Source organism: Python bivittatus, unplaced genomic scaffold, assembly GCF_059951505.1.
Source record: "Python bivittatus isolate LINGU-HERP-01145 unplaced genomic scaffold, Pbiv_v1 ctg000700_np1212, whole genome shotgun sequence".
NCBI classification, from domain to species: Eukaryota; Metazoa; Chordata; class Lepidosauria; order Squamata; family Pythonidae; genus Python; species Python bivittatus.
Window position 1 is genome coordinate 47,298,153 of NW_028277098.1, and position 27,996 is coordinate 47,326,148.

The following is a 27,996-nucleotide window of genomic DNA, read 5'->3' on the forward strand; positions in this document are numbered from 1 at the left end:
ATTAAAAGCTGGGCTTGTGGTATGTAGTAGTTTCTCAAGTAGGTTTGGTATACTTGCTTGTGAAGACTCTTCACTTATAAAAGAAGTTTAAATCAGTAGCATAAATAACTCCATGTGGATTTAGTGAATCTGGATTGTTTTAAGCCATTATGTAAACAGAAGTTTACTGTTGTCTTTGTAAACCATGTAGCAGAATCTCCCTAGTCTGAAATTCCAAGTTATCAGTTTCCCCTAAAATGCCCCAGCCAGAATCATCTTTATAAATAGCAGTTGTGTTTATCCAAGCATTTGATTATCTAAATCAAAGTCCCCACTGAGCTGCCTCTAGGCCATTTTGAAAAATAGCAACATTACCTCAGTGTGTACAGTCTTTTACTCTACTCCAGCAAAGAATTAGAGAATTCTGATGGCAATTCATTGGCCTGGGTAAAATGTATATATGCGTGTACACTGAAGGGATATACTGATTTATCTGTGCCTGTAATTTACCAGATTCTAAAGTAGATTATTGCTCCAAAAATTGCTAGACTGCTCTCAGTATTACATTTGGCTATTTCGATATGGATAGCTTTGCCATATTTTGTGCCATACTATTGCATAAAATCAAGGATGCAGATAAATAGGATAACTTTGGCTGGATCATGTTCTTTTATGGAAGGAGTTAATTTGCAGAAGAGGCATACCCTTCATTATTACACAAATACTTCTATAGTAATGCACATACACACACTGGCTCACCACAGGGCTTCATGTTGAGTCCCTTACTTTACACTCTTTATACATATGACTGTACCCCCACTCACTTCAGCAATATTATCATTAATTTGCAGATGATACAACAGTGGTGGGGCTTATCTCTGAAGGAGATGAGTCTGCCTACCGGGATGAGGTAGACCGGCTGCTTTCGTGGTGCGGAGACAATAATTTGGCCTTTAATATCAATAAGACCAAGGAGCTTATAGTGGACTATAGAAGGAATAGATTAGACGTCCAGCCCCTGGTTATCAATGGAGACCGAGTGGAGCGGGTGGCCAGTTTTAAGTTTCTGGGTGTTACCATAAAGGAGGACCTGACCTGGGGCGCTCATATTGCAGCCTTGGTTAAGAGGGCCCAGCAGAGATTATACTACCTGAGACTTCTCAGGAAACAACAACTGAATGAAAAACTGCTGGTGACCTTCTACCGCTGTACTATAGAGAGCATTTTAACCTAACTGCACAGTGGCAGATAGGAAAGCGCTCCAGAGGGTTACCACCACTGCCCAGAGGATCACTGGTTGCCCTCTCCCCTCTTTGAAAGAACTTTACAGCTTGCCCGCTGCCTTAAAAAGGCTCAAAACATTCTTAAGGATCCATCCCACCCGGGACATTCTTTTTTTGAACTATGACCATCTGGCAGACCGTACAGGATAATAAAAACAAGGACAAATAGGCTGAAGAATAGCTTTTATCTCAGAGCTACAACTATACTGAACTCTGTTGTATAGTGCAATATTAATGTCACATTGGGGGTTGTGCAATGGTGAATAGAATGTGAAGGATGTGTGATTTTTATTCTATGGTTTTTATATTTATAAGGTGCACTGGGGATGGCATTTAATTTCGTTGTACGAGGTACAATGACAATAAAGTTTAATAATAATAATAATAATAATAATAATAATAATAATAATAGATCGTTTTTGTGCTAAACAGAATTACAGGTTTTTAGTTTACCTAACATTTTTCTGGCTTCCAATTCTGACTAAAGGGGAAGATATTCTTTGATTGTTGGATAAAGTAACAGCATATTAAAAATGAGCTGGGAATGCAAGTTCAACAAATTCAAGACTGAATATATAGCATAATTGCAATGTCATGCACATTTTCTATTCAAGTTTATCTGCAGATTATAGTTATACACTTCAAAGGTCAAGATACATAGAAGGTTTGATGAATTGTTTTGTTTTAAAAGATCCAGGAAAAAATTGGATGTGATCCACTGAACTCTTCAACCGGGTACTTATCAAACTACAGAGATTGCTCAGCTGGATATAGTTTTTGCCTATATATCAAGGATATGATAGTAAACATATTGTGAAGGTTTTGTATACTATCCTGATGAAAAATAAAATAGCATTATTGAAATACTTGTTTCGCTTCACATGTTTTTCAAGAGGGTCTTGTGTACTCTGTGAAATATGAAAGTCAGTCATGAATGTATTGGATGACTACAAACAAGTTCTGATTTTTAAGTTTCAGATTCCAATTATTACTATGAGGCTAATAATAATAATAATAATAATAATAATAATAATAATAATATCTTTTGGGATATTATTATTGTGAGTTCTTGGAGCAATTAGGATCAAAGATATGCTATTTATAATTTTGTGACCAACAAAGGACAGATTCATATTCATCAGAATATCTGTGGTGGAATCATGTGTAGCCTCAAACATCTGGTAAAGTTAGGGCTACCATATTTATTTATCTGCAAAAATCCAGATAACCTCTAGATGGCAGTTAGAACTGGAGCTCTCTTTGACATCATTTCAAGGTCTCCTAGATACAGTAGCCTTAGGTAAATTATTCATTAGGGATTTTGTTGAGAGGCCTGGTTACAGTATGTGTATAATCATAGCATGGTGTGTCCACATTGTCACAAGTATATAAAGCAGGTCCTTCTTCCAGTGAAACAAGTCTCCCTCAAATGAAAATAATCCTTTTACTGGACAAAAATAGCTACCTTCAGAGAAAGAGAAACTTTCAAACTTAAAAAGTTCAATTTATCATAAACAGCTGTGCCATGGAACTTGTATTGGCCACTGAGGTGATCTGAGAAGTTAATGTTTTATGCAGTTGATATACCATTTTGTGGCCTTCGCTTCAGTTTGTTCATAAGACTGGTCAATGGCATAGGCCCCATTTCAGATATTAACAAAGAACCATGTCATTATACATGCTGTAAAAACCAAGATATTTTTGTATCTATGACAAATGATGAAATGCTTCATGTCCAATTCTAAATACAGGAGATGACTAAAATTATCACTGAAAACTGTGTCATTGATCAGTGGGGATGGGTTAGTTCTGTCCTGCAGGATCTCACTGCTGGTCCAATTATCTCCCATTTGAAGTGGCCTTCTCATTTTCTTTAATGACAAGAGTAGCTCTGTAAGAAGTGGTGATATATTTCCAAAGCTGTGTAAGGCTGCTTGTTATTGGAATGGTAGTTAGTTAAATGCCACAAAGTTAGGTTCAACTTCTGATGCTTATATGGACATATGCTTAAAACCCTGACCGGTCTTTCATAATAATTCATAGCTCAAGATATTCTAATAATTAATTGGAGTGAGTACAGTGGAAATAAGTTCCTAGTGAACATATGTTATAAAACAATGTTATTGAAACATTGAGCTCAGTGCCATAACTATTCTATCCTTTTAATCTCTAGAGTTAACAGGAACTAGTTTAGGCAAACACAGCACAGAGTAAACTATTAGAAAAAACACGTTTGTCAGAAAGCTGTTTTGGTTGTTGCCTACAAATTAGTAATTTCTTTGTGGGCAATTGTTTAACTTCAAAAGGTTTTTTTTCCCCCAAGCTTCTTAGAAATTTCATACCAAGTTTACTAATAGAAACAAGAAACACTGATTTTGAAGTCTTATTATTGTAGGGGAATATGTGAGTTGCTTTTAGGGTTTCTCTGCAGACTTTTTCCTATCTGGCATAAGGAATGCAAAGAAATGAGGAGCATCTGTGCCTTTTGCCTCTCAGAAGTTTCCTCACTGAAGGAAAGGTTGGTTGGTCATTCTGATCTTGTTTGGAGAACATCAAAACTTAGAGGACTAAGTCGGCAGCAAACTTTTTCCCCAGTTAATTGCATTGACTGTCTTCACACATTAACTCAGAAAGATTTCTGATTCCTTAATGCCACTGTGTAACCCTTGTTTGTAATACATAATTAGGGATAGGTACATTAAATGGGATGGTACATCTATCAGTTAATCTAAAAATAATTGTGGGGAACCTGAACAAGTTTTAATCCCTTTTTCACATTCCACAGTTCTAAAGAAATTAAACATGTACTGCTGTTTCTCCAAAAGGAAAGCTGCCATTGGCTTTAATGTACAATCCTAATATACTTAGTAGGCAATAAATCAAGTAACTGGCTTTACGTATCCTGCTCAGCCAAAAAAAATATGGTTTACTATCCACAATGACTTGCATAACACTCTTAACTAAAACCAAATCAGCCACATTATAACATACACCAATGACTGGGTTCACACATTGTGGTAAGCCTTGGCTTGCTTTGCCAAATAAACCACAGTTGATTGGATTCATGTCTGCTAGGCCATAAAACATGGTTTAAAAAGGGGAGTAGTTAAGTTCAACACTATAAGCCAAATCACTGTATGGCTTAGCGTGATCTGCAGACCCTATCTGTGGATTTTGTTAACCAGGCCAGTGACTGGATTTATAAACTACACTAAGATTTGGATTTCTTAAGCATAGTTTGCTGAATAAACTGAAGTTAATTCAGACAACATGAAAAACCATAAGCTATAGTTTACAAATGATAGCAATTGGATTTACATAATCTAAGCCAAATCACAAAAATCACATTATGGCTTAACACCATATCAGTAAGATTTGCTGCTCAATAAATTTGCATAGACCCTTCCTATGAAGCCATTATAATATCAGAAGTAATGCCATCTTAAAAAAAAAAAAAATTCAAATAGAGTAACATGGCAAATACAAGCCATGAAGTCTCCTCAGAGGTAGATAGACAACGTTGTCCAGACAAGATGGTTTGCCTTGCCTACAAAATGCATGTGTTATTTCAACTAACAAATATTTAAATTTTATTCACTATAAATCCAGGCTATACTGCATATATGTATGTATATATGTTTGTATGGAAACTATATTTGGAAGTCATCTGGATATTGGCAGCCCAGATTTGGTAGCGCTGTATAAAGAATTTTTCCAAAGGTTGTGGCAAGACCAAACTGGCAGATCCCAGGGAAGTTGGTCTTTATATCATCTCTTCCAATTGCCCTTCCCAACGGTCTGAATTATGCTGTTTACCAGACTACTCTGGTTCATATGTGCCACTTCTGATACATGGTCTGCCATTGTGAAGGAACTAGGATGAGCTTGAAATGATCAATGCATGTGTATCGCTGGAATTATATCTTATTCACACCCCTAATTCAAAATGCCCTACAGGTATTTTCTGAGTGTTAGGTTATTAATCTTATAAGAGGGAAAAAGTTATCTCCTGTTCAATAAATAGTTTTCTACTCCTTGCACATGTTGGAGCCATATTCTTTCAAACAGGCCTCTCCATCACCACTGGTACGAACAGGGATGTACATAAACTTTAGTACCTTTTTTTCATGAAAACTTCAGCTTGCTGAAGACGGCATGCTCAATAACTCAGCTAAAATTTTGTGGCTGCATTTTGTTGGCACAAACATTTAATTCCAAGGTTTATAACCAACAGCAGCAAAGGATGCATAGCGGTTAAAGTGAGTTCTTTGGTCAAATTCAAACCATTTTATGAAACTGGTTAATTAGCAATTTGAAAGGGGAAAATCAAGGTCTTAAGGTCTCCCCGGGTCACTTCCAAACCACAGCCTATTAACTACTCCTGCCTTTCAACAGTAATAACAATGAGGTTTTAAGTACATATGGAACCAACTATGTGTAAGGCTTTTATGAGGAATTTAAACAGGGGGCATGATTTTGCAAACAACAATTCTAGCAAATAATTTCATGGCTTTTGCTTCCTTCATTGTCTCTTCAAAGAAACCAAACCCCTTTGTCATTATAGGATGTCAGGTTCAGACAGGCTTTTTCTCTGACACTGGTGGAGTCTTTTAAGTGGCTCCCCCGGACCTGTTTTTCTGGCTTTGTTTCCTTGATGCTGACCTCATGAAGGTGGCTTTCACAGTGTATCAACCTCCTGTCAGAACATGGAGTGAGTAAGGGATGGGAAGGGAAAACTAACCATTATCAGGAAGCTGATGGAATTATGGAGTTTAGACAAACATCTAACAGCCTGGCCCTTTGGTGCTCTTTGAGAGATATGTAGGAATCTGACTGTTTTACATCTGCCTAGCCCACGAGCGAGGGGTGGATAACCTTTTCTGAGCTCAAGGCTATCCTCGGCTTTTGAGTTAGCGCATCAGGGACATATTCTGAAAAGCTGGAGCCAGAAAAAAAATGAAACCTCATTTCATTTACATGACATTTAAATCTAAATCCCCAGTCATCTATTAAGTAGTTTTCCCCTTCAGTCCTATTAAAATTTAAAATTTTGCAAAACGTTTGAAAGAGGTGCTTCACAACGTATGGAAATATTTTAAAACACTTTTTCCACTAGCAATTATCTGATTCTACAGATGAGTAGAATTGGGTCTTCCTGGATCTTCCCCTAAGCATATTTCTTTGATGAAGGTACTGTGATACCAAAATGATGAAATGTACATTGTAATGCCATGATTCAAGCTTCGCCATTTGTAGTTGCATGGTAATGTGTGCAAGCGCGTAAGGGGTAGAGTTTGTGTCCCTATGTCTCAACACATTTCATTGCTTGTCCTCCATTGTCCCCACCCCCTCTGGACTCTTATGGATGAAAGATACATCTCTGGGGCAATATTTTAAGCTAGAAGCTAAATCCTGAGGTATCTTAGAATGTACAGATTGCAGACTAGGAGAGCTGTTCCAACAAAGTGATTGCAGTAGTTGATAATTTAAAAAAGCAGTTAGAAAGATGTACAAGAGGTATTGAGAAGCTGACTAAAGAGCTGGTAGTGGAAAAAGACAGGGGCAAAGGCACTAAACTCGGGCTGAATGTGTATTCCTCTGCCTATTCCAAATATGCAACCTGAGACAACCTTGACTTGCAACAGAACAGGCCCTGTCTTTACCAATACTGAACCATACATGAATAATTGCCTTTGAGGCATCTTTTCTTGCCAAGTATCTGACTTTTGGAAGCCAGCTCTAGCTGACTTCATTTCCCCAGGATACATCTACTGCTGAAATCTAAACTGGTTTGACTGCCCTAATTTTCTCTAAGAAATCTTGGGAATTTTAGGGAAGCGTGAGATCTCTGGATGAAAGTAGGGTAATTTCAAAGGCTTTGGTCAGAACTAATTTAAAACTGATTTATGTTTGCTTACATTTAAATATGGTAAAGTTTATGGCCTGGTGAATATGGGTTGTTTCCCCTGAAAAGTACAGTCTCTTGGGAAAATATACCCGCATACCTGTTTAAAATATATTTATAAGAACTAGCACTTATAAACAAAGAAGTGACCATAGACAAGAGTTCAAAATGGCCCATGAGCATACATGTCCATCTGTCTCGCACGTGATGCCATTCCAGATATTTCCATGATATTTTGGGGACATTGTTTTGGAGAGCAGAGGGGCTTCTGAGAAGAGAAAGTAGGAAAATTCTCATATATGCAGCAGTTGGAATCTTCCTCACAGTTATAAGTTATCTAAAAGATAAAATGTAACTTCCTTTATTTAGAATCAAAAAACAGAAAGATCTTCCTGGCTGCTATCTTTAGCTCCATCTTCTCCTGAATTGTCGTATTTTTATACACCTCTGCGCATTACCAGCAGTAATGTCCACTGGGGGAGTAAGCAGAGGTCAGGTTGACAAAAGCAAAGCAAACCCCCCTCTTTTTTCTTCATGCACTGCACATAAATCATCTGAACACTGCTATATGTTATCTTTGTTACCTGCTCTAGAAATCTAATAACTTACCTAAAAATGGGGCAGGTTAAGAATTGGAAAACATAGCTTGGTGATAGGTGGAACGTAGCTCTCAAGAATGTGAAGAATGTAGCTCAGTGATAAAAATGTAATGAATATTGGCCAGAAAATATAAAGTAGCAAAAATAATCTCAAATATATTTAAAGATAGATCATGAAAATGCTCACAGCGTTTGACATTTCTGAAAAATATATTGATGGAAAGGTCTGGGGATCTTTCTATCATAGTTTCTCTGAAAATTGCCCTTTTCCGAAGTCCAAAACTTTCCTCACACATCTATGCTTACGCTACAGAATCTTCCATGACCTGTGAAATATGAGATTAGTATCTTTTTAATCAAAACATGCTGCAAAAAGCATAGGTTTAAAAGATTTACCTTTTGAGGCTTGTAGACTGCAGAGGAAATAGCTCATCTGAGGATTTCCTGCAGATTCGGTGTTCTGGACTTATAAAAACTTCAGGAAAAAAAGGTTGTTTGGGAGATGTAAAATGCCTACATGTTAAGCTATTTTCCAGACATGTTATCTACTATTTAGGTTGTACTAGAAAATATTTTTATCATTCAAGCTAACCTGGATTTTATTCAGACAGCTGTAGAGGCACTATTGTGTGGGACAAACATGTGAAAAACACATTCAGGATATACCCCTGTATGTGGTGAAGTTCTCATAATTATCCACTGTTGTGCATATGATCAATTTTGGCACCTTTGAGTTTCAGGAAGTGCCTGAAACTCTACCTACATGAACAACCATATTTTTATTTAATATTACTTGAAAAAGCTGGGGAGTTTATCAGAGATATATAAATTTAGCCCAGATCTAAAAAATAATGTAGATGTGTTATTTTTAAAAAGTAGCAGAGTTGCTCATTTTAGTCTTTTAGATAACAATGTGGCTCAAATTAAAATTGCCAATCTGACTTCCTGGGAATTATCTTGTGTTCCAGTCCAAGAAGAAAGATTTGGCTGTAGGGGAGAGGACATCGCTTGACAGTGCCACTCCCAAACATGAGCAATATGGTAGGGCTGCCACCAATTGAGGCTGAAGATGAGATATGGTGGTAAGCTATCTTAAAATTGCTGTCATTGTTTCAACAGCATCAGCTTTCCAGCTATATGGTTCAGTGAGTTTGTTCCCAAATTTTAGTGAAATAGGCACCAGAGATAGGCATTATTCCTACTCACTGATCAACCCATGAATATTACAATTTTTAATAACTAGAGTACTTCCTTAATAAGTGAAGTGAAGTGCATGTGTATGTATATGTATACATATAGCTTACTATACATGTGTGTGTACATGTGTGTGTGTGTGCATGTGTGTGTATTTATGCACAGTCACACACACAAGTGCCAAGATTATTAAAATTTACAATATGTTTGGCTTGAATTAAATCTAGGGACAAATAAATTAGATTAAATTTAAATTAGATTAATTAAAGGGATATAGAAGATATGCTCTAGGTAGATAACATAGTCATCATTTGATCTGCTATCTGTAAAGTAAAATGTTATCTCTTCTTCTTGAAGGACATACTTGTTGCTGTATTACTGAACAGCTCTTACCATATCAAACCATCTCTCGGGTTTGCCGGAATTTTCACCTCATCAAAAAAACTAGCTTAGTTGCTTATTATATGGAGTGAGAGGATCTGCTTGCTGCTTGAGAATAAGAATAGCTCTCCATATGTAATCCCAGGTTAGCTTCTTTGTAGTGTTATAATAAGAAGCCACCTTCTGAACAGGATTAAAAGACATTATTCTAGAACACTTTAGATGTTGCTGAACTACAACTCTCCTACGAAGTATCTGTTATCATTGGCCTTGATAAGTAGGACTTCTGAGAGATGTGAGTCATCAAGATTTGAAGGGCTGTGGGCTTTCCCCCTCTTAGAAGGTGAGACTGAGCTGAGACTTGAAAACAATACGTTTATTTTGAGGAAGAACAAGCACCAACGTATTCTAATATTCTGAGTTATAAAGAAGAAATTTTAGAGAAGCGTTCCCCAAATTGGTGTCCTCATAGTATACAGGACTAAAATTGCCATATGTCGGGTTACATTTATGAAAGCTGTAGTCCAACATACTAGGAAAGTATCAGTTAAGGGAAGGCTGTTCTGGAGAACGTGTGAAACCCATGCATATGTTTTATTCTTTATTTTATATTGTCGTCTAAATGACTTGAATTTATTTCCAATGTGTTTCAGGTGCTGTTTGCTTTGAATCAAACATTACTGCAACACGAAAGTCTTCGAGCTGGCAGCTGGCAGGCTCCTTACACCACTGAAGACCTCATCAAGCATTACAACTGTGGTGACCTAAATGCTGTTATATTCAACCATGATTCTTCACAGGTATTATGACTTTAATTGTCTTACATATAGGGGAAGACCAAAAAGGCACAATTGTAGCATCTCACCACTACAGCTGTTTAGTTCCTGCTTCACATTTCTTTGGCCTCCAGAGTTCTTTTATCTGGCTTGAATAGGTATGTGGAGAAGTTAAAACATATATCCCCTGATGATATTTTCCTATCCCCACTCTAATTTCCCCAAACAAGTAGTTGAATTATCACTGGAGAGATAAGGAACACTTTATGAAATCCACAGGCATCAAACCTTAATTTAGTTATTGCCAAACTAAGATACAGTGATTATAAATCTGTGCAGTAAATACAAACTTTGTTTATACGTGGAAGTGTAGCTAAAATTCTGAAATGGGCACAAGGGTCAAGGAAAAACATTCTAGTTGACTGTGATTCAATGTACATGATTGATTAGAATTACTCTTGAAACTAAAGAAAAGGTACTGAAGATAGAGCATCCATTTTGTTCATAGGCATTAATGATAGTCGGAACTCAAAATGGATCTCCTTTAAAACAGTTCTTTGGATCTTATTCAATGTGGGTCCTGTTCTCAGTTATAGATGTATCTCTTATCACTGACCTTGCTGATTGTGGTGATGTGTCCCACTTTCCTGTGACATATGAGATGCTCTATATTAATCAATAGCTAATTATAGCCAACTCAGGGCTTTTGGTTTCATTTCATTTAATTATAGTTAATATAGACAGGAATCTATATCCACCCATATCATATTTGCTGGGCTTCATTCTTTCCCCTCATCCCTCATTAGGAGGATCAGAAAGAAGAAAATACTATCTACTGAGTCCTCATTCCTTTTCCAGGAATGCCTGAAAATATGATTGTTGCAAACTCCATGGTCTTTGGAAGCACCTCCCACGTGCAATCCTCACCTCTGCCATTCTGGGAGCCAACTGTTGTAGAACTGGGCAATGGGTTAGAGGTCTGATTAGTAGCAAATAATCCTCAAAAGCCTTTATGTTGTCCTAAGACAACAGTTCTTCCAAATCTGCCCCAGTGACCTCTCAAGGTTTTAATAGTCCCTAATACACCAATCTTTTCTGGTAAAAATCTGTGCGGTTGCTAACAATGACTTGATGGCACATAATCAAAATCAAGAATGTTTTACTTATGGACTGTTCTGTATAGCAATCAAGCAAATGTGCTCTATAACAGATTTCACAATGGCAGTTGAAGGCTTATTAAAACAGCAGTGCAAAAAAAAATGTGCAGAAGGAATAATCAAAGGAGGTGGCAGGACCAGGTGGTTCCTTTAAAAAGCCTAATTCATTGTAGCTTAGAAAAAATATTTGATGCCCTCACTAGGAGGTCAAACCATTTCCACCTAAAAGAACCATAAATACCTACTCTAGGAATTATGACTGCAGGAGATCTTGGAACATGTGAAAATAGTTTTCATAGGAGTAAGTTGCATTACTCTTTGCATCCAGCACAATAGTCTTGGGGCTTCTTGGCACTAGATAGCTCCAATTATTATAATCACAGTTCTACAGTTGCCTATGTAATGTGACCCCAAATACAATGGGTACAAAACTGTACTAAAATGTCTCAAAGGATCTCAGCCGCAAAATGATCTAACCAGCTAATGCTACCTTGCCAGTCCCCTCTTGCCTCTTCTGCTTGTTGTCTCTGTACCCTGGAAATCCTTATGTTCTTCATATGTCTCTGGTTTCCTTGAGAAACAATGAGATATTACCCCTAGAATCGTTTCTCTAGAATTGCTCTGTGTGTTTCAGTCTAATGATGGATTAAAAGGCTTTGAAAGGAATGTGTGCATAATAGAAAGTTAACTGCAAGTGCTTGCAAGGCCTTTGAACATAATTCCTTCTCGTTAGGACAAAAGACTTTGTAATAATTGAGTTTATATCTGAAGAGGAAATGAGCAGTATGGAAATAGGTTATGAGGCCAGATAACTTCCTAAACATGCTATAATCCAATAATAATTTTTGTGTCACATGACTTTGGGCGGAAGCCATTGCTTTCTCTTAGATCTTCTATATCATAATGAACTTTGAAATGCTTCCGTGGTTTCCTAAGTTGCAAGCGAGTCAAGCAGGCATAGTTTATACAACTGTAACTGTCACCAGCAAGAGGTAATACAATAGAATGTATTCACTTTATGTATTCATCCACTTTAAGGATTTTTGTGTCACTGCTTAAATTACTTCAATTGAAATTGCTTGGATTAATTTGGAAGCCTCAGATATATCTGATAATGAGTTTTTAAAATAAAGAGTACTATCCTACGAATAACTAGAGGGGGAAAAAGCTTATATTTCACTGAAAAATAGTAATCAACAGCAACTTGTCTGTGACAGTAAAATAGAAATCTCACATAACCATTACAAAAAGTGAGGAGAACACATGTTTTGCAGTAAAATCAATTATACCATCTTGATTTTAATTTCCACTGGGAACTTGAATAGCAAACAAAACAAACAAAAGCTTGGATTGTTAGTGTGATTGCGTTACATTCTTCTCTCGATAGTTTTCTCACTTAAATCCTTATTTAATCTCAGTAAGGCTGAACAAGACAAAGTTTATTTAGTTGAAGCATGTCAGAGAAATAAAATAGGAAACAGCTCATTTTGTTATACACGTTTTTGCAACATACTTGGCTAATAAATTTACAGCAGAGTTTCTGGGCAAGCTGTCAAAGTGATACAGAACTTAGCATTCTTTAAAACAAAGGCAGCGATGGGTTGTTATTTTTTCTTTACTGCTCTCTGAGTGGATAGCCTTTGATTTTAAGGAAGATTTCTCTGTCCAGATTACATTTATGTTCCCATTAACATTTCCTGAGGTTTGATTTGCATAAGCGTTTCAATGCCCATGCTAACTTCCAGCCACTTTAGCCTTCATCTCATACTCAACTATCCTCTATATGTGCTTCTAGGGTGTAGTGGTGGCATTTCGACCCTGATTTCTAGAAGGTTAGTTTGTAGCCTTCTAGCTCCCCACTGTCTGAAATCATTATAATGTAGGATAAACAGACATATGTCCATATTCATTTAGCTCTTTTTGTCATGAGAATTAGCTATAAAAGGAAGATTCTCTGAAGTTAAGTTTACAACTTTTGATTGGCTCTTATTCTTAAAAAACGTTGAACCATTTGCATAATCAGGTTAAGATATGCATATCTGACCTGAGATAATTGAGGGGGAGAACAGCTAAAGTCTGTTGAATGAAGCCATCTGATACTGGGTCAGGACAGACAATAGAGAGAAAAATCACACTGCATACAGTACATGGTGATGTACTATAAACTATGCTTTTTTTTTAGTATAATTTTTATTGGAAGTTTTAAAAACAAGAGTAGAAATCAATACAAACTAAAATAGAGTAAGAAAGAAAAAAGAAAAAGGAAGAAATAAAAGAGAAGGCTAAAGTGCAAAAAGAAAAAGAAAAAAGAAAGAAAAAAAATATAAAGAAGTGGCTTCCGATCTTCTTTACAGCAGTTATAAGTTATAACATGACTCTCTTCTTTCTATAATCTGTACTATCTGATTCTCAAAAACATAGATCATAAGTGCATTTTTTCCGGTTTTACGCAAAAAGTCCATAAAAGGTTTCCAGTCAGCAATAAATAGATAGATGTAGATATCGTCTTTTCTCTAATCAAACAGGTCAATTTGGACATCTCAGCAAGTTCCATCATCTTCACCAACCATTCCTCCATTGTAGGTATTGCCAGATCTTTCCATCTTTGTGCATACAATAATCTCACTACAGTTATCATATATAAAAACAAAGTTATATTACTTTTTTCCAACTGTTTATCCATTAGTCCCAAGAGGAAAAGTTCTGGTTTCAGTTGCATATTAATCTTTAAAATCCTCTGAATCAGTCTATGCATTTGAACCCAAAATCTTCTAGATTTTTTGCATGTCCACCAAGCATGGTAAATGACCCTTCTTCTTGTTCACATTTCCAACATAGATTTGAAGTACCTTTATACATTCTAGATATTTTTTTTCTGGTGTCATATACCAATGGTACATCAGTTTTCTTTAAGATTATAACATAATGTAAATTTCAGTCCTTTCAACCACATACTTTCCCATTGTTCCATCTGTATATTATAACCAAAATTTGTAGCCACTTTATGATACATTCTTTCACTTGTTCTTCTGTTTCAAATTTCAATAAAAGTTTATACATTTTAGCAATCACATGTTCATCATTTGTACACAATTCCATTTCAAAGTCAGTCTTACAATATGCAATACCATACATTCTTTTGTCTACTTTGAATCTTTCTGATAACTGTAAATAGGAAAACCATAGTCAGCTATGTCCTTCTGCCATCAGGTGTTCTCGATTTTATTTTGTATTCCCCATGGCAGAATTCTAGTATCTCATGGTATGTTAACCATTTGTGTTTGTCTATTATTTCTCATCTATAAAATGCTTCCTGTGCTGAGAGCCACAAAGATGTTTTCAGGCACAACCTGGATTTGTATCTATTCTATATTCTCAATGTGGCATGTCTAACACAGTGATTTTTAAAATCTACATTAACCTTGACTTTATCAGACCACCCAATATCCATGCCATCCAAAGTCTAACTCTAAAAGTCCTTTTTACTTAGCAGTGATGTACTATAAACTATGATGTGGAAATCAGACAGTTAATATGGGGGGGGAATTATTTGACTCCTGGGGACAGTTAAATGAGGAAGAATGGTTACTGTTACTGTTAAGATGGTTCAACATAGTAAGAGGCTCTAGTTTTATTGATTCATAAGAGGCTGAATGTGTTTTTAACAGAAAGCAGAGAACACTACTACATCTCATTCTTACTTCTGAAAACACTTGACTCTCCTTTAACTCATTCAACTCTATAAAAATTGTAAACAATTTTTTCAAAGGGAAAATAAAAACGTGTCTTCAGCTTGAACTCCAAGCAAATAGTGAATATTTATAATTGACCCTTGCACATAACCTTTTGTTTTGGGTATTAGAAAAGGAGATAGTCAAACTGTTGATTTCTCTCAATGGTAGTTGAGAGATAATGGGACCCTATGAAAACCATGACTGAGTTGTTACACTAATGTAAAGATGTTGCCTATCTAAATAGGTCAAACTATATACTGCGTTTAATATGTTGTGTGCGGCTTTGGGGACGGGAGTATTTTTCAGATTCAAATTGCTAAAGATGGGATTATTTGGGAGAAGATAAGCAATTGCAAAGGGTAAGATTAAACTGCCAGGCTGATTTCAAACACTGAAGAGGGATAGGTCTAGTTCATTCTTACATGGGTGGTAAAAGATTTATACAATTGGACGAGAAATCTTGAATTCATATTCAGAGAGTGTTTCTCGTTTTGACTGTTTTGCTCTAATCAAATTGTTTGGTTGGTGGTGTCATGGCATGCTGATCAATCACTGTAATATAGATTTTGTTTTGATTTGATACTTGAATGGGAGACCAGCAGGAATCTCAGATCTTTATGCTGGTCTGGGGAGTGGGAAGAACATCTCAGAAGATTGTGAGAAGAGACCACTTCCATGTAGTCACCCTTACTGCACTTCCCATCCACACTGGAAGTCTCTCCAGTTACTTTTGAGTAAAGAAAAACCGCACACCAAGCTGTTGATTAAGCTTCATAAATAGTTTGACCCACAGAGTCATGCCAAAGTTCAATTTCTGTAAGTGAAGCTTTCTTGCCCCCTACCTGAAATGTTGATTGAAACTCTCTGGAATGAAATATGGGAATGACAAGGGCAGGGAAATCACTGAAAATTGGAAACCCCCTACTTTTTAAAAGAGGCTCTTTGGATGCTTTTCTTCCAGGTATAAATTTTGTGATGTGAAAACCAGATTTTATTTTTGCCTGCTGTATTTTGTCATCCAGCTCCCACTGTATTAACTCCCTGTTTTCTCTGATTATCTTTTTTTTTCCCTTTTCCATCTACTTTTATATATCCTTCATTTTTGTTGTTAATATGCATTGTTATAATATTATTAGGAGGACCATATAATATATCATCCAAACTGAGTTTCTTGCACTGAAAAGTGGAGACTTAGCTGGCATTGACGGCTCAGGGGAAGCAGAAGTTTGAGGTACACAAGACGGCCGCTGCAGGTAAGAAGGCAGTGGCTACCAGGGGACTTTGTAAGGAAGGCACAGCAGGAACAGAGTGCCCAGGGGTTGTTTTGCCTGCATAGATGCAGGTTAAAAAGAAGAAATGCGGGACCAGTAGCCCTGGCCTTGCATTGTCAATAGTATTTCTAATAATGCTTAGTTGAAATAGGAATAGTCTGGGACATACGGTATGCTGAACCAGACTGGACACTGGGGCAACAAACGTAAACCAGGACTGACCCAGGCAGACTGGGACCCTAATTATTATAAATGCTGTTATCAACATTCATAATCTGTTATTTATTTATTAGTATATACTCTATTATATTAAATCTATATATTAATATAATATAATGTGTATATTATATTTTAATATAGTATTATATTTATATAATATTGTATTATATTATATTATACTCTGTTATTTCAAAAATAGGAAATTATTTTTTTCCCCATTTCTGGCTATCCTTAACAATATGATTACTGCATTTTTAGTGCATCACAGTTGCTGGATGTGTTTGGTAGACACATTGTAGTAATTTGGACTTGTAGAAAATTCAGGTCTGAATATGACCAAAGCAGTTTTTTCAGAAATGGGGTTAACTGGTGTATCAGTTGAAGCTTAGCAGTGACAAGTCTAACTGCAGGGTTAAAATCAGTTCCTCTGTGTTTCTAAATAAACCTTTAGTCCATCCTATATGGGTTAATCCTAGACTTTTAGGTTGCTACCCATGCAACCAGCAAACTCCTTTTTTAAGCAGAAGAATTTATGCATCTTGCATAAGAAAAATCAAGAAGAAGGGGAAGGGGAAGAAGGAGAAGAGGAGGAGGAGGAGGGGGAGGGGGAGGAGAGGGCGGAGGGGGCAATGATGATGATGATGATGATAGAGGTTTAAATGCCTCCAAGGAAAAATAAACACCAAAATGGAAGTGAGTATTACTTCCTTAAGGTTGGAAAAAGAATGTGCCTGGAAACTAGATTATTTTTTCTTTTATTTAGAATTTTAAGAGGTCATTAAATCCAATAATCCCCAGTCTCCATAAAGCTTGAGAATTAAGGAAGGTACCATGCTTATTTATTGATCAACTACCTGATTGCAAGATTTACATGCTGCTCCCATCCAAAGACTTTGGTTGATCTATGCTGGGGTAAGCTCATTTCTGAAAATTATGATAAAGCAGCAAAACTTATCTGCGCAAACTCTTCCAGCAAGCTGTGTGAAGTTATAATGCTCTAAGTCCTTTAGGGAAAAAGAAGATGTCTTGTTTCTCTGACCTTCTCAGAGGAGAGCATTTGTGTGCTTGCTCCTTGGCAATAAATTTCAGTGCTGTTTCTATGTATCCCTTTTATCAGAACATGTTATCAGAACATCCTGCTTTCAGATCTGTCCTTAAAGATTTAAGACCCTTGATAAGTCTTAATTGCACCATTAATTTGCTTCTGGTCTAACACTGGATAAAAAACATAGTTGCATTTCTGGACAGTTTCCAAATCTGTGGTATGTTATAGTTACAATAGATATAAACCATATAGCCTAAGACCATTAGATACAGGATTGAATCATGAGCAAAACCCTCATTTATTTAAGGAATGGCATACTTGTGTACCATGGCTTTAAAAAAATGTATGCAGAATCCATATTTAGGGGATTAGGCCAATATTATTGCCTTAAGTTTAAACTTTATAGTGCTAGAGAGTTAGTATGAATTTTTGTCACCGAAGAGAAACAAAGTCATTATTCCAAATAAAGCTTTGTGAAATAGTTGTAGCCAGGAGAAGACTTCCCTCCCCTGAGCTACTGAAATAATAAGATTGGTGAACTTCTGGAACCTAGGTCTAGGTTCATTATGCTAATCCTTTGAAAATAGTAGCCAGCCAGCCTGGGATACTTTACTTGTTTTTGGTGAACTCTGGAAGCTGGAACTCTCTGCATCGATATGAAGGCCATCGTGCTTGTGACTATAAAACAAATCTATAGAAAGTTAAAATATGTGCATTTTACCAGTATTAATAAATACAATTCGATATATGTTTTAGAAAATCTTAGTCTGAATTGGACCATGTAATACTATTGTCCTATTACTGGAAAAGATAAAATGGACAATAGAAATTCACACTATATATTCAAAGAATACAGAATTGGTAAAATAATGCCCAATTTTTGAATGGACTCATTCTCTTCTATTTGGTGGACTTCAGTATTCTCCACTGTCATGCAGATTCATGGTGATTGAAAACAATATCTTCAAAGTCTTTGAAACAGATCCAGATGGACATTAGCACACCAGTCAAATTATATTGCTTCGTGAGCATTAAGAAATCAGTTCAAGAACATAAGCTATACAGGCCAGTTCCTAATAATTAACTAGTATTAACAATGGAGATGCTAAATTCTGAATGTAAATCCTGATGCATCAGTTTTAATTAGAACCATATTCTAATAAGCAGAGTGATCTGCTAATAAAATCTGTTGTGCCTTTTATATAAAAAAATACCTTATTGAGCAAGTAGTGAATAAAATGTCCTACATATTGAGATAATGTCTGTAACATAGATCCTGACTTAGAGGTAGGAGACGGAGAAAAAATATGTCTCCAGGTGGTTCCTGGTTTGTAGATTTTAGGTTGTATATATAGCCTTATATTCAGTGGGCTATATTAACATTAATAGAGGCCCAACATAGAGAACCTAAGTGCTAGAATAAATCGGGCACCTGCATAAAGGCACTAAAAGAACACACATCCACCAGATTGTCAGAGTTAAATACCCACTTTATAGGAACTATAGTTCAAATTAAATAACTTAATAACCTTGCTCTAGGATGTTATTCATTGGAGGAATTTTGCGTCTTACTGCAGAAAATTATCATTTTAGTTTTTGCAGACCAATTATATTGAGATTTTTCAAATTCTTGCTTGAAAGATGCTTACAGAAAGATGACTGAAGTGGCAAGGAAGCACTTGTGGTAAATAAATAAAACAAAGGTTCAAAACCAGTTTTCTTGTTTAGTTTGTTTGTTTCATTTATTTACTACAAGTGCTTCCTTGCCGCTTCAGTCATCTTTCTGTAAGCATCTTTCAAGCAGCAACATACAAATACGTAACAATAAAGTATTAAAAAAAGTCAAAAGTCGAAAGAGAATGTTTTTGAGAGAAATAAGAGAATTATATTTTTCTTTTCTTATAAAGTCTAATTCCCAGTGATAGGATATCCTTTTAATTCTGCATCTTCTCTTTGATCAACTTTATGTGAGCTAATCTACCAAACTGTGAATGAATGTTTTTAGTGGTAAAATTGCCAGAACTAGCTCACTGTCACTCATGCCCTTGTGTCCTCCTGTTTGCACTACTGCAACACACTCTACATGTGGCTGCCCTTGAAGAGCATTCAGAAGCTTCAACTGGTGCAGAATGTGGCTGCACAGGTAGTAAATTGTGTTGGATGTTTGACACATGTAACAGCACTGCTACGTGAGCTGCATTGGTTGCCAGTGTGCTTCTGGGTGCAATTCAAAGTGCTGGTTGTTACCTTTAAAGCCTTTCATGGCTTGGGACTAAGTTACCTAAGGGACCGTCTTCTCCCAGTTGTTTCTACCTGTCCAGTTTGGTCCAGCAGATTGGGCATGTTACGGGTTCTGTCAGCCAAGGAATGTCGGCTGGCAGGGACTAGGATACATGCCTTCCCTGGTGTAGACCCTGCCCTCTGGAGAGATTAGGATGACCCTGACCTTTCATAAGTCTTTCATAAGCTTGGTCTTTCATAAGCTGTGAAGACCTGGTTACGTGCCGGGCCTGGAGCCCCAAGTGTGTTAAGGGCCCTGTTTCTTGGCTATATTGACATCTATGGCAATAGTTTTACTCAGCGACCATATTTATTTATTTTGTATTGTTTTAATTGTTTTTCATTGTTTTATGTTTTTGTGATTGTATGCCACCAAGAGTTGCTTGCTGAGATGGGCAACTATAGAAATAAAATACAATAAAATAATAAATAAACTTTTTGTGACAGGAAGAACTGAGAAGAAAGAGATAGAGATTTGAACTTTTTCACAGGTTTAAAATACTTGCAGATCCTCAAAAATCACAGCTTTCATTTATGGAAATTTAAACTTGTTTTGAGAGTTCTATCCTAGATGGGCAATAGGCTACAAGAGGCTTTCCACAACTTCAGATAGTACACCAGATGTGGCCCTTCTTGAAATTAAAGGCCTGGCTTAGTAACAACAACTGAAGTTCTTATCACTTCTAGGGTTGACTACTACCATACACTCTAGATGGGGCTGCCTTTGAAGATCACACTGCCGTTGAATGTGACAGCCTGCTTATTGGCAGCTGAGAACCTCCATAATTGTATAATGCTGCTTTTGTGGGCACTGCATTGACTTCCAGTAGGGTTCTGAGTACAATTCAGAGTCCAGGTTTTAATCTGTAAAGTGCTAATTTGAACCTGTATGGTTTTAATGTCTTTGCATCTACCTATCTTCATGATTATCTCCTTCAGGTAGAACTGATACACCCTGTTTGTTCATTGGAGTTGGGATGTTGATTCCTGCCATATGTGAGGTTCATGGGGGGAGGCAGGAGACTATGAAATGTGGCCCTGAAATTGTGATGGCCTTCAGGAGGGAAGTTGAAACAGAGCTCTTTTATAGAGGTTTTAACACTTACTGTAAGATGATGTTTTATAGATGCTGGGGTGGATAGATCTTTTTTACATTTTATTATTTTTAAGTATTTATTGTTTTTACGGGATACTATAAACTGCTTGGATTCCTTGTGGAATCAGTAGTACATGGATACAATAAAGAAATAAAAAAGATAAGGAAAATTCCTGTAATGTAAATTCGAAAGTAACATGAATTTAAAAACAAGATAGAATCCCAACCTCCCCCTTCCCCCAAAACAAGATAAAACTCCCAGAAAATCCTGGCCCTGCCCAGTCTGCTTTATCATCCTGGTCACCCCAAAAAGATTAAATGAAGACTCCAGCTATCAAAAGATTTCTCCTAGTGTAACCCAGCAAATTAAACTACAGTTAATCAAATCAGAAATTAGTGTGTTGTGTAAATATATGCGAGGTACATTATGCAACAGATAAATGAAAAGAGAGCTAAAAATAAACTATTGTCTTATCTGTAAATTCAGCAACGGGTTCATTTTAAGCAGAATTTCTAAGTTAAACCCTATTAATGGTTTCATTTATCGACCACTCTATTTTACCTATGCATTTCTAGTGGCCACATGCCAATTGTGAGTGCAGGAGTCTTTTGAAGATGCCTAGAGCAGCTATAGCTATGGTGTTTTAATTTGTTTTGTTTTTTAAAGGCATGAATCACCACAGAAGATAGACAAATAGTTTATAAACTGTGAACTAAAACAACCTCTAGGCTGAAAGGTGGCTGATAAATAACTTTCATTTCTGAAGAATGTCAGTCTTCCAATGTTGGATACATTTTGTTTTATTAATGTTGAGGAAGACAGTTCAACTCCATTAGGGTAAATGGTACATTATGTTGCAATTAACATAGAAAGAACCAAAGAATTTACTGTGAACATAAAAGTAATATACCTTAGAAAGCCGTTTGCTGTATCAAAGCTTATATTTTTCTTAATAACAAGCTTTTTCCGCTAGATTCCATGAATACATTTAGTGTATTACTTTTGCATGCTTGCTTGCAAGTCAAATGATATATACTGTATAGAATAAGGGTACTTCCAGACATTACTAACAATCTATCTGAAATCAGAGCCTAGTGCTAATACTCTTTGTTGTAAGTAAACACCCACTATTTGCTTGGCCTTGACTCCTTCCAGCTACAGTTGTGAGGTTTTGTGCAAACAGGGAGCTTCCATTTGCAAAAAAAGTTTGTTTTTAACTGGGGAGGAGCTTGGTTACTACCCAAGAATTGAACCCAAATTTGTAAGGTATTTAGTGCCAAGAAAGAACACATTCTGATTGGCTCTCTGAAAACGCTGTAAATGCACCGTTCAGTGGTGTTCATAATGTCCTCATTACATTAAAAGAGAGAACAAATTGCTCGAATCCCACCCTGATCAAATGTGACACTAGAAATCTTGAGCAACAGAAAAGCTGGTCTCTGGAAGTACCCTAAGAAAATATTGTTATCCTATTCTTTGCTGTAATACACAATAAAAATTTATATCAAATATCCCAGAATGTGGAACATTAGCCTGTGCCAGCAAAAAAACAGGATGGAAAAGTCATTGCACTCATTGAATGCTGACTCAGTTAAAACCCAATTATATTTATTGTAGCACTCCTGTGAAAGAGACAGTTTAGTTTGAGAGTGGGTGTGTGCACTCTTGAGAATTTGTGGCACAGACTACAGAACATTCATACTTTTTAAAAACTTGGTGGAAGGGAAAGGGCTGTCTTGTGCACTCAGGGAAAAAAAAAAGGATAATGTGATTTCTAATTTAGCTGAAAATGATAATTTCATTGAATCCTACATGAACTGTAAGTTTTCTGGAACTTTTGCAAAAGTAGAGGGCAGTCCATTTGGAAATAGCTTATGGACATAGTATTTGATATAGTAATCAGTGTATTCTCTCTCTCTCTCTCTCTCTCTCTCTCTCTCTCTCTCTCTCTCTCTGTGTGTGTGTGTGTGTGTGTGTGTGTGTGTGTTTGCTTAACTATGATGTGTTCAATAAGCCACTATGGGCTGAATTCATGTATTATGCATTATTTACAGAACAGGATGTTCTGTAAGCCCAAACCAAGTATAAAACACTTTGGAAATATACAATAAACCCTTTGTATGTCTACTGTAAAGTATTTCATATGATGTTGAAGGGAGGGACTAACCCTAACCCTAACCCATCTCCCTCCCTCCCTCCCTCCCTCCCTCCCTCCAACTTTGTATTGTGTTTTTTGCAAGCAAACAAAAAAAAGTTCTCTATTACTACCATAGTTGCCCTCAGAGAAATGGCAACACATGTGCAGTGACAAGTAGACTCTTAGGTACTTACACCCCAATATCTGACACAAACATATAAGTCACAATTTTTGCAACATGATGTAATAGTACATATATATCATCCCCTACCACCACCACCCCATCCCCTGCTCCACTGGGGCATGTGTGGATACCATGGTAATTACTCCTATTATTTCTAGAAAGTTTTTGTTTATTTGCCATAATTAGGTTGCAATCATAGACATATGTATTTGGGAGGAAGTCCACTGACATCATAGGAAATACTTTACAGTAGACATACAAAGGGTTTATTGTATATTTCCAAAGTGTTTTATACTTGTTAATGTATGTACCATCACAACTACACTCAGAAATGGGCTACTGTCACATGTCTTTGCAAAGCTACCAGTAATTCTACAAAAACAGTTGTTTAAACCAAACTTCCGCTGTACTGCTAATAGTGGTCCTATCTGTCACATTAAATATGGATCATTAGTTTGTTCTTCATTGGTTCATAGAAAACTCACTTTCCATTCTTTCTAGATTTTTCTTTCTAAATTTTGGCTATCTGGGGTCAGTCTGGAAACTCTTAAGTCATGTTTCCTATTAACTACCCACTTCTGGTCTTATTTAATGAGAAATATTTTCCTAGCTAAGCTCAAGAATCCTGACACACATAAATGAATTGGTGCCAAGAGTTGGCACTTTATCAACCACACAATCCTACAGTCTAGCTTGATTTCCCTTGTTGCAGGATGAAATTTTGCCAGATGTTATAAAGGTCCATTAATCACAGAAAGCAGGTGTCCTCAATCTGCACGTAAGATGGTATATAATAAATTTATGAAACACAAGTAGTTTATTGATTTACATTAGCAATAGAAAATTAGTTGCGCAAATAAAAAATAGAGGTTTAGTGACACAAATACACATTGCATTGTTTTTACAACCACAATGATAATTCAGCAATGTCTTTTTTGTTGGTATTTATTGCATGCCTTTCTGGAGACTATGTCCAGAAACTTTGTAGATTGGTGCTTTTTAAACCAGCATTTCCTAACTTGATGCCCTCCAGCTGTCTGTCACTTCAGTTCCCATAATTCCAAGCAATGGCTAGGAGAACTGGAGAGTTAGTCATCTAGAGGGCCCTGTTGGAAAGGGTTGCTTTAGATATTATGAAGTATGTCTGAACTCTCCTGATTCTATTGAAGAACAGAGGGCTAATTCATCTGTTTACGTATGTTCTAGTGTGTGAAAATTCCCAGCACTAATTCCACTTTTCCTAGGAACTCACTGTGCCTGAATATTTATGCAGCTTGCCATACTTCCCTTTGTCACATTTACTACCTGCTCACAAGAAGAATCAGTGGAAGTTAAGGGATTCTATGAGTTAAGGGATCTTGAGACAATGTCGCATGTTCTCAGTGTCTTGAGAGTGCCTTCTCCCTCCATTTGTCCAAAGGAAGACCTCAGCTATCAAATTAACACTGAGAGGAGATTTAATTGGTGCCCACTGAGAGAGATCTTCCCAGGAACCCCTACCTAAGGCTTTCCCCCAGATACTGTCTGGGAACAATATTATATGATGATCTGCCATTATGGCCAGATGGTTTCTATAAAAAGAAAGGTGGTTGTCCTTTCTTACAGAGAAAGAGCTCTTTCTTAAGAGCTCTTCTCATTGTCTTTGCTGCAAAAATGGCAGTAGATAGAGAAATAGAGAAAACAGATTAATGTTGCTCTGATATTCCCATTTGTGACATCCTTTCTTCTAAATCAGAAATCTTGATAACATCAGTTCTCTGTTCCTTGTTTCTGAGTGGCTACAAAAAAAAAAAAAAACAACCACGAACAAAATCCTCATAGTTTCTTACAAGAACTAGATGTTTCATGTAAATAAACAAATACCAGGAATTGCATAATTTTCATAAATTTGCAATTTGTATGAACATTTGGATACAAGAATGATATACAGTTTAGTCCCAATTAGGAATGGAATTTAATCTAGGCTGGGGCCCTAAATCTGGTAGAATGCTCATTGTTTTTCCTTTCTCTAACCTTGAGCTCTGCACTTTAGGACTGAGATGGCAGACAAATTGATGAATTTAACTGGGACAAATACTGCATTGACTAAGCACAATGTTCACTGACATGTTCATATGTAATTTAATTTAGCTCTCTAATCAAGCAATGGCATCTAAATAATCTGTCTGTGAGTCTATAGTGTGGAGAAAGTGACCTAGCCTATTGTTATATTCCTTCCTGTCCCCTTAAAATATATACAGGGGAACTGAAATGATGCTGCTACCAAATTCAGACTGTTGTCGATCTTGCTTGCTGAGCTAGCTGCAATCTTTTACTATATTTCCAATCCCACACCAATTCTGGTTTGTTTTTGTTTTTTTGGCTATGTTTAGGAAGAAATGTAAAAAAATTCCTGATGTTCACCTTTTTCCCCAGAAAGTACCTGCAAGATTCATTTATGTACCACTCATCTGCCAAGAACCTTGAGGCTCTTCTCAGGAACTGATAGCACCAGTTTCCTGGAATGGCTTTCCTTGTTTCTGTTTTCTCTCAGATTTTGGGAACATCTGACAGTCCCTTCAAGGGCTAAAGTCACAAACTTCTTTATGAATTCATCTAACCAGTGTGAACTGAATTCTGTCTCCTGCATGACTTACACTTTTTTTAAAGAGGAATTTCTACTGGTGTTACATACAGATTCTGCATGATTGTAGACAAAAAAGTATTTCTGAAACGAGAGAAGCAAATGTTTCTACTAATTAACTGAGTCCTTTGCATCAATTAAATTCTTTGTGCTGTGCCTAAGCGTTTTTCTCATGAAATGGAAGCAAATTTTGTTTTCATGAATATCTTTGAAATGTGTGTTTAAAAAGGAACTTCTCCATCTGAATATGTGAAGCTTTCTTAAATCCCTATGATTTAAGAAGCAATTTCTGATAAATCAACAAGGAGCGGTTGCTTTTTTTGAACCAAGCATGGTGTATGTCAAAGTGTAAAAAGGAACATAAATACAAAGAGAGAAGTATTGATGATTAATGGACTCAGCAACAGGATTTGCTCTATGGTTACATTACTTTGCAAAACATGCATACTTGGATCATTTATCTTTCTTGTCCCAAGCCACAGAACAGTTGCAGTGAGGATTAAGGTCATTAGAAATGTAATAACTTACAATACCTTAGAAAGAAGTATTGTGTTTAAAATGACAGTGTTGTTATTATTATTATTATTCTGATCTGTCTTCTTTTTTTGTAGAAAACTATTAAAAAACCATTACAACAAACATTATTAAATATATGTTTAAACTGTACTTAAATATGCTTTTGTCATGGATAAATATATTCCTGCCAGAGTAACACAGTGCTTATGTGTAATGATGCAGCTAGAATGAGCCAAGCAAAGGTGTCATAAGAATTCCAGAACTGAAAGTGAAACAAAGGACTTTCTCTCCTTCTCTTTGCTTACAGTATCTGTTTGGAGGGCTTAGTGAGGGTTGTAGATCCCTCACGTTAATTTCTATTAACACCTTTTATATTCTTAGGCTAAATCCCACGTTTTCATTTTTAAAATGTTAAAACATAGCAGGAAACAGAAAAATATTAAAAGTATTTAGAAATAAAAAGAGCACACACCCCCTCCAGATCTCTATAAATACCCACAAAAGGGTCACATCACCCTGGGCACAGAGAGAACTGCTCCTGTCTGTGCTCCTGCACTCTGAAGATGCCGGTCACAGGTGCTGGCGAAACGTTAGGAAACAAAACTTCAAGAACACGGCCACACAGCCCGGAAGACCCACACCAGCCATCGTATGCCGGCCGTGAAAGCCTTCGACAATACATTAAAAAGAGCACCCTCCTATTTTAAAAAAAAATGATTTGTCTGATAATTAATAATATCAGGCCACTTTAAAGAAGCTTCGCTTTTGATGCTTCCCATATGGAAACAAATGGGAAAATGAGTTTAGAAGATGGGTTTAGAAGATAGGGAGAATTTACTGTATATGATGTAATTAGTATAATGGAAATATACTTCCTTAAAGAAAATATAGGGAAGGGAATGAACCTCTTTGGTAGTTATATCTTGCAGTAAAAAGTGGTAGCAATGTCTGTGTAATTGGAAATTGATCATATCTTGTCATTACCATTAACTCGGGGAAAAAAAAACAGCATTGATAAGTGGGTGTATTTAACTGCATTACTAAGACACCAGTGTGTTGTAAAATCATCATTTATCAATTGGTTTCTATTACAGGAGTTGGATTTTCATTTACTGGTTTGGAAAACAGCCTGATTCAGAGAGTGCCCGATTTGACTTGGCAGCTAAATCTGAATTTTGATTCAAACTTCACGGCTCTCATTTGAAATCAACAAATAGGGTTTTTCCCCCTGTTTGATAAAACTGATGAAATTTCTAGATACTGTAGTCTTTATCAGAAGATGATAATTATCATGCTTCAGACAAATAGGTGCATGTATTTTGATTGCATCTACTTATCAAGGTGCTTTTGTTTTTGTTTTTGAGGGAGTCAAGATTTCAAATTTCAGTAAGCAGACAGAAGTCTGTAACAAGACAATTGTAATGAAAATGGCATCTTAAATATCTACCTTAAAACTATGAGAAAAAAACACAATTCAATCTCTGCTTTGCTCCAAGGTGCTATTGGTCCTAGAGTAATAAATGTCGCTTATGCCAACTCCATCCAAAAGGAAAATGAAATAAATTGCTTGAGCCCCACCCACCCCAAACCCCAGTCAATTTCGTCATGTTGTGGGC

At 36.5% G+C, this 27,996-nt stretch overlaps 1 protein-coding gene across 1 annotated transcript in view; it reads left to right on the forward strand.

Annotated features, from left to right (window-relative positions):
- Positions 1–27,996, forward strand: part of TRABD2B (TraB domain containing 2B) — a 245,864-nt gene that overhangs the window by 146,655 nt on the left and 71,213 nt on the right. Inside the window, exon 3 of the mRNA XM_088153306.1 lies at positions 9,995–10,141. Within this exon, the coding sequence (XP_088009432.1) occupies positions 9,995–10,141 (147 nt within the window). The remainder of the gene's footprint in view (positions 1–9,994; positions 10,142–27,996) is intronic.